The 8,132-nt window shown below is 28.8% G+C and overlaps 1 protein-coding gene across 1 annotated transcript; it reads left to right on the top strand.

Annotated features, from left to right (window-relative positions):
• The first annotated feature begins 6,377 nt into the window (after nt 1–6,377).
• LOC120415384 (tetratricopeptide repeat protein 36) lies at nt 6,378–8,128 on the top strand. The gene is made up of 3 exons (XM_039576908.2): nt 6,378–6,587; nt 7,606–7,797; nt 7,887–8,128. The coding sequence occupies exons 1-3, from the start codon at nt 6,455–6,457 to the stop codon at nt 8,126–8,128; spliced, it is 567 nt and encodes a 188-aa protein (XP_039432842.1). The 5' UTR covers nt 6,378–6,454.
• The last annotated feature ends 4 nt before the right edge of the window (nt 8,129–8,132 follow it).

Genomic DNA, 8,132 nt, shown 5'->3' with positions numbered 1-8,132 from the left:
TAATTTAGTAATTTAGTAATTTAGTAATTTAGTAATTTAGTAATTTAGTAATTTAGTAATTTAGTAATTTAGTAATTTAGTAATTTAGTAATTTAGTAATTTAGTAATTTAGTAATTTAGTAATTTAGTAATTTAGTAATTTAGTAATTTAGTAATTTAGTAATTTAGTAATTTAGTAATTTAGTAATTTAGTAATTTAGTAATTTAGTAATTTAGTAATTTAGTAATTTAGTAATTTAGTAATTTAGTAATTTAGTAATTTAGTAATTTAGTAATTTAGTAATTAAGTAATTAAGTAATTTAGTAATTTAGTAATTCAGTAATTTAATAATTAAGTAATTAAGTAATTTAGTAATTTAGTAATTTAGTAATTTAGTAATTTAGTAATTTAGTAATTTAGTAATTTAGTAATTAAGAAATTTAGTAATTTAGTAATTTAGTAATTTAGTAATTTAGTAATTTAGTAATTAAGAAATTTAGTAATTTAGTAATTTAGTAATTTAGTAATTTAGTAATTTAGTAATTTAGTAATTTAGTAATTTAGTAATTTAGTAATTTAGTAATTTAGTAATTTAGTAATTAAGTAATTTAGTAATTTAGTAATTTAGTAATTTAGTAATTTAGTAATTTAGTAATTTAGTAATTTAGTAATTTAGTAATTTAGTAATTTAGTAATTTAGTAATTTAGTAATTTAGTAATTTAGTAATTTAGTAATTTAGTAATTTAGTAATTTAGTAATTTAGTAATTTAGTAATTTAGTAATTTAGTAATTTAGTAATTTAGTAATTTAGTAATTTAGTAATTTAGTAATTTAGTAATTTAGTAATTTAGTAATTTAGTAATTTAGTAATTTAGTAATTTAGTAATTTAGTAATTTAGTAATTTAGTAATTTAGTAATTTAGTAATTTAGTAATTTAGTAATTTAGTAATTTAGTAATTTAGTAATTTAGTAATTTAGTAATTTAGTAATTTAGTAATTTAGTAATTTAGTAATTTAGTAATTTAGTAATTTAGTAATTTAGTAATTTAGTAATTTAGTAATTTAGTAATTTAGTAATTTAGTAATTTAGTAATTTAGTAATTTAGTAATTTAGTAATTTAGTAATTTAGTAATTTAGTAATTTAGTAATTTAGTAATTTAGTAATTTAGTAATTTAGTAATTTAGTAATTTAGTAATTTAGTAATTTAGTAATTTACTAATTAAGTAATTCAGTAATTTAGTAATTTAGTAATTTAGTAATTAAGTAATTTAGTAATTTAGTAATTTAGTAATTTAGTAATTTAGTAATTAAGTTATTTAGTAATTAAGTATTTTAGTAATTTAGTGATTTAGTAATTTAGTAATTTAGTAATTTAGTAATTTAGTAATTTAGTAATTTAGTAATTTAGTAATTTAGTAATTTAGTAATTTAGTAATTTAGTAATTTAGTAATTTAGTAATTTAGTAATTTAGTAATTTAGTAATTTAGTAATTTAGTAATTTAGTAATTTAGTAATTTAGTAATTTAGTAATTTAGTAATTTAGTAATTTAGTAATTTAGTAATTTAGTAATTTAGTAATTTAGTAATTTAGTAATTAAGTAATTTAGTAATTTAGTAATTTAGTAATTTACTAATTTAGTAATTCAGTAATTTAGTAATTTACTAATTTAGTAATTTAGTAATTTAGTAATTTAGTAATTTAGTAATTTAGTAATTTAGTAATTTAGTAATTTAGTAATTTAGTAATTTAGTAATTTAGTAATTAAGTTATTTAGTAATTAAGTAATTTAGTAATTTAGTGATTTAGTAATTTAGTAATTTAGTAATTTAGTAATTTAGTAATTTAGTAATTTAGTAATTTAGTAATTTAGTAATTTAGTAATTTAGTAATTTAGTAATTTAGTAATTTAGTAATTTAGTAATTTAGTAATTTAGTAATTTAGTAATTTAGTAATTTAGGTATTTAGTAATTAAGTAATTTAGTAATTTAGTAATTTAGTAATTTAGTAATTTAGTAATTTAGTAATTTAGTAATTTAGTAATTTAGTAATTTAGTAATTTAGTAATTTAGTAATTTAGTAATTTAGTAATTTAGTAATTTAGTAATTTAGTAATTAAGTAATTAAGTAATTAAGTAATTTAGTAATTTAGTAATTAAGTAATTTAGTAATTTTGTAATTAAGTAATTAAGTAATTTAGTAATTTAGTAATTTAGTAATTTTATTCTGTTATTTTATTATTGTGTTGTTTTTTTTAAGTAATTTTATCTTGTGTTCCAAAGCAATGAAATATGTTTTAAAACTCCCAAAAAACAATTTCAAACCCTATTGACGTTTCGTTACGCTTAAATTGCCCGCATGGTGCTCACACTTTGTGCTGAGCTCTATGCAAGACTAGCTGCACACCATTCGGAACTCTGCTCAGTCTTCGACTTAGGTAAATAAACCGAATCTCACGATTTAGCGACGCACCCACAAGCTCATTCCACAGACATCGCGTGGAATATGCCGAAATTAGGGTAAGTGGTCCTAGTTTTGACTAAGTAATATTTTAACATTTTTTTTTTGTTTTTTATTGAAAATTTCGATTTCTTCCACTTACGAATAAATTATACATGATATTAGTTAAAATCACCTCTGTCACATCCACCCTAAAATTAGACAGCTGCGTTGGCAAAAATAGACCTCTGCAAGCTGTCGGATGTCAGCTCCGACCGATCCAGTTTCAACCAGATCAGCAGAGCACGTGTGGGCCGTTTATGTTGAGTTTTGACTCACAAGACTATGCAAACCTAAATCAATCCCGCCAGAAAATCACGTGAGAGCAACCTGCTCAACTGTCATGACCTACATTGCTCTAAAATTTACGATTTCGCAGCGTTTGAGAATATCGTTTAAAAGTGCGAAAAATTAAGCTAATTACGCGCTTCAAGGTCAAGAATAGATTCAGCTGTGAGAGAGAATGAAAAAAAAGATGTTGAGGGAAACGAAATCGTTTCATAGAACCAGCGCAATCCGGTTTGAATAAATCAGACTGTCGAAGACTTTGTCGGAGGATAAATTTAGCCGATTTGTTGATATCGGATACACACTAGCGTGGCAGATGCAAACGATTTTGTCGCCGGTTTAGTGATGCCGGTAGTCATCACGGTATCAACCCGGTATCAAGTTATGTAAATTGTTTGTTGTGACTTTCGTGGCTCGTGGACAACGCGCCGGTTTGCTCTAGATTGTAACAAAATGATTTCAATGTAACGAGGCTTGGCGGTAAGTGACTTGCGAGTTTTTTTCTAATTCGTTTGCTGTGACAGGGGCCAATTTAAGTGGGATGGTTGATTGAAGGGGGTGTGAGAGTTAGTAACAATATTATTGAAATTAATAGAATATAACTTTAAAAGATGATTCATTGAAATAATCGAATGGTTTATCATATGGCTGTCCCAACACATTTTTTTTTGTTCAGTTTTTTTGTTAGAAACTTCGTGTTCATGAAATATGCAGTACTTTCCAAAAAACTTAATTTTGTTGTTTCAAAAATGTTGTTTCTGTAGAATTTCAACTAAATCAAACAAATCCTTATCTAAATATATCTATTTTAATTCAGTTCTGAAAAGTTGAGCTACTCACAACTCAAAGGAGTGCTGTAAAGAACTTTTCAAACAATTCTTTTTAATGTGAAAAAAGAAAGTCCGTTTTGTCAATCTAGTGCAATGTAAGTAGTTACGCGACACAGTTGCACAAACTCAGGTTTTGTTGAAAAATGCGATATTCTAGAGTTTTTTTTTATTAGGTCCTATAAACATATGAAAGACAACAGTTTATTGGTCCTTTTCAAAAAAAAAAAACTCTGGTATTGTTCGCAACGCATTTTATACCAATATTTTCATGATTCGAAATATGCTTGTTTATTTAATACAAATGTGTAAAGATTTACACAGTTTTTAAGGCTGCCACGAATATTTTTTCAAAAATATAATTAGAAAAGAAGTCTAATCAGCTGAAAACAATTCTGAAAATTTAGATTTTCTGTGAAATTCTTCGAAATTATTAGATATTTTGAAAACTGATGATTTTAAAACAACTAACAAAAAACAACTGCTTTTAAATGCATTTAAAAAAACGTAACTTAATCCACCTTTAGGTGGTTGGTGCCTTCCTCTCATTTATAGAGTGATTACAATCCCCTAAAGTGTCCACATGGTTTATGGATCTCCCCTAACGTGATCGCAGCACCTAAGAGGTCCTAATAAAAATAAGTGACGAGTTAAAAAAAACAGACTTCCTACAGACTTTTTGTTAAGATTATACAGACACCGCCTTTCAGGAAAATGGCATCCCTCTACAAGGCTTTTTTCGTGGCGACCAGACGGGACCATTTGAGGTTATGTAAATTCAGACTGCTTTAAACTGCTTGTAATTTTAGATAGGTAAGTCAGATCTTGACATTTCTTAATCCACAAGAAAGGTCTTTTCATATGCTTTCTAAAAATATATAACATGTGAGGGTTTCATAAAAAACCCACCCTTTTTACCATGATTTTAGTTTAATATGAAACAGTTTTTTTAACATAACTTTTTAAATACATGATAAAGCTGCATGAATTTAAATAGCAACTTAGGGGACGTTAAGACGGATCGATTAAAACCATTCCGGCCAAAATCGGTTGAGCCTGTGACAAGATATTCCAGTGACATTGATTTGGTACACATGTCTACATACAGCCAAACACACAGACATTTGCTCAGCTGGTGATTCTGAGTCGATATGTACAAATGAAGGTAGGTCTAGGAGGTCTAACTAAAAAGTTCGTTTTTCGAGTGATTTTATAGCCTTTCATCAGTAAAGTGAGGAAGGCAAAACATTGTTTCATTCAAGTTGTAATTTGATTGGCTTGAAACATTAAGTTTCTTTTTCAATAATTATTTTGAATTAACATTTTGAACTAGAAACATTTTACTTTTTATAAATTTTTTTTATTGAATAAAATTAAAAGATAGAATTTGAAAGTACAATGATTTTGAATGTTATAAAAATTACACTCAAAGAAAATATTTTTTGCCGAAGGGTATAAAGAGTATAAAAAAAATATTGATTTATTTTTAAACAAGATTGAAAGATTGAAAGATTTATCATAATGGAAGGGCTGAATGAGAGCAAAATACGTTTATTGTAGCAAATAAACAGTCTAGTTATATTGAGACAGCAGTGAGAGATTAAAAAACTGTTATAACATTAACAAAATTCAAAATTAATATTGCATTTGAGATATTATTGAAAATTTTCTTTAGCGTTCACTTATTGAACAATATAATAATTTTATAGAAGTTTTTTCCTAAAAAATCCGATTAGCTTTAGATTTTTTTGTGAGTTTTATCTTATCATGATTTTTAATCAGAAATTAAAGTACTAGAACAGTAGTAACATTTCCTATTCAAAGATTTAATTGGATATTTTATTGTAAAGAAAGCACAAATTTTCACATATTTTGTTATTTTAATGCAATAGGGGTGGAAACTAATCAAAATAAATTTATATATTTTCTCAACATATTTTTTTTTTTTTCAAAAAAGTAATCATGTTTGTTTCTCCAGAAGTAGATTTTTTTTTTGAAAATCTATGTGAAATAAAATTTTGAAGTCGATAATTATAAATATCCAATTAAATTGACGAAGAAACTTTAAATCTTCCGCTGTGTTTTGGAGCTTTTTTATACTTCTAAAAAACTGTAAAATAATTGAAATAACAACAACAACAAAAATCAATAAATAGTAAATTTAATGGCGAATTTTCTAAGATTTACCCAAATTAAATAACAAAATTCTTAATGCACGGTTACATTTATGCTGATGATAATATGAATCAATAAATGAAATCAGTTCATCAGATTCCTGGTCTGTTTCCGATTTATGGTCAAAAATCTAACAGTAATTTCAAATCAGCAGATGTCTTATTTCAAAGCCATTCCATCGCGTGATCCCCGTAGGTCACATAGTTTCACGCAAACTTGACAAATTAAGCACTTGCACTAATGAAATAATTACCGGAACGCATTAACACTGCACACTTTAACTGCTGGCAGTTTTTAAGCCTGTTGCCCAAAGCAAAATGGTACGAAATGAATCGTTCAACATTGCATAGAATAATGCCATAAAACTTTGAAGTGTTGGTTTGTCATGAAAGCTTAGTTTGAGAAGCTTTCAAAAGCACTCAGATGTAAAAACTAGTTTTTTGCTGCTGACTCCGAAACTAAGCACCCCTCTTTGAAAACTTGTTTTTATTTTGATTTCTGTTGACGCATTTACCTGCTCAGCAACAAACGAAGCCCCAGCGCCGGACCAGCTATGCAAATCAGGTTTTCTGAATCCGAGAGGAATTCTGTTCTAAGCAGGTTCGACGATGATGACAGCAGGAACTCAATTCTAGTCAAATTTGAACTGTTGAATAGGAAACATCGTTTTAAAGTTTGAAAATGAACTCGATTAGCAGGGACTGTCTGAGTGAGCACGATCGTCAGGTACTGGAATCGATCTTCAATCCGTCCCAAATTGGTGGTGAAGAAATGATTTACAGTGGTGAAGAGGAGCTTCCGGAGGATTTGCAAGGCAGGTTTTAACAATAGTTGATTAGAGCAAATATGGTTTTTAAATGAGTCGCACAGTCAATTTTTGTGTTTTGTTATGGATTTTTAATTGTTGTCTACTAAAAATTAAAGTGGTTATGCCTTGATCTACCAATCTGAAAGCCTTATAAAATATTATGAGCACTTAAGTGATATTTACACTTAGATTTTTAACAAAATTCGATAGTTGAAAAATAGTTAAAGTTTACCGAATTTTACCGAATTTCGGTTGTACGATGAACAATAATGAACTTCATTATCGACATTCGTAAGTTTTTACCAGATTCGGTAATTTTCAGTTTAGGCGTCATCCATAAAGTACGTACGCACTTAGGGGGGGAGGGGGGTTACCGTAGGTGTGACAAGATGTGACGAGGGGGGAAGGGGGGTTTTCGAAACTGTGACGTCACGATTGGTTTTTTATGATTGCATAATATTAATTCGAAATGTACACAATTAAATTATTTTTGCGTGACATACTTTATGGATGACGCCTTACCGAACGGTTCCGCAGTTCAAAATTCGGTAAACTTTACCGAATTCTGTAAAAAAATCTTAGGGTGTATATACGTTTTTGATGCCAGACTCCAAAATATTCCAATTAAAAGCAAAGAGTAGTTAAGCTTGATTTACAGAACATTTAAAAGTTTTCTATTGCTGTTTTAGATAAAAGTACCAAACAAAAGACACCAACCTTTGACCTTAAGGTGGATTAAGTTACTCACTTAGATTTTTTACCGAATTCGATAAAGTTTACCGAATTCTCAACTGCTGATCAGTCCGGTAAACTGAAAAATACCGAATTCAGTAAAAACTTACGAAATTCGGTAATGAAGTTCATTATTGTTCATCGTACAATCGAAATTTGGTAAAATTGAGTTCATTTTACAGATGGTTTACTGATCTAAACTTTAATTATTTTTCAACTAGCGAATTCGTTAAAAAAAATCTAGGTGTGTACATTATTCAAATAACTTTTACAATTTCCCAAATTATTTCAGACCTTGCTGAACCCAACAACCCACGAATTCTAGAATCCAAAAAGCTAGAACTGGAAGGCATAAAATTAGCCGAAAAGGGCGATCTCCAAAGTGCCCTGACCGCTTTCACCAAATCAATCGAAGCCGCTCCGGAGCGACCTGCCCCGTGGAACAACCGTGCCCAAGCTCATCGTTATTTGGGAAACGAAAAAGGTAAGTGCAGCAGCCCTCTGGCGGCGACTAGCGCAAACTTGTTTTCATTCATGCTTTAAGCTTCATTCAAACGAGCGTTTCATTCACAGCGGCACTGGACGATATCGAGCAAGCGTTGCGACTATCGAGCAGCTCCGGCCGGACGGGATGCAAGGCGCTTTGCCAGAGGGGAATTTTGAAGCGCAAGAATAACGACAACGAGGGGGCGCGCCAGGACTTTGAGCAAGCGGCGAAGCTGGGCAGTAACTTTGCGAGGACGCAGATGATCGAGTTGAATCCGTACGCGGCGCTGTGCAACCAGATGTTGAGGGAGGTTATGAAGTTGAAGTGAAGGG

The sequence above is a fragment of the Culex pipiens genome, chromosome 2, assembly GCF_016801865.2.
Source record: "Culex pipiens pallens isolate TS chromosome 2, TS_CPP_V2, whole genome shotgun sequence".
Taxonomy (NCBI): Eukaryota; Metazoa; Arthropoda; class Insecta; order Diptera; family Culicidae; genus Culex; species Culex pipiens.
Note: the sequence above shows the minus strand (reverse complement) of the source record. Positions and strands in the feature narration are given on the sequence as shown.

Bases quoted from the DNA above. Each gene is read 5' to 3' on its own strand.
- LOC120415384 (XM_039576908.2), top strand. From the start codon at position 6,455: ATGAACTCGATTAGCAGGGACTGTCTGAGTGAGCACGATCGTCAGGTA. The intron at 6,588-7,605 runs GCAGGTTTTAAC...AAATTATTTCAG, and splicing joins GCTTCCGGAGGATTTGCAAG to ACCTTGCTGAACCCAACAAC. The intron at 7,798-7,886 runs GTAAGTGCAGCA...TTTCATTCACAG, and splicing joins TTATTTGGGAAACGAAAAAG to CGGCACTGGACGATATCGAG.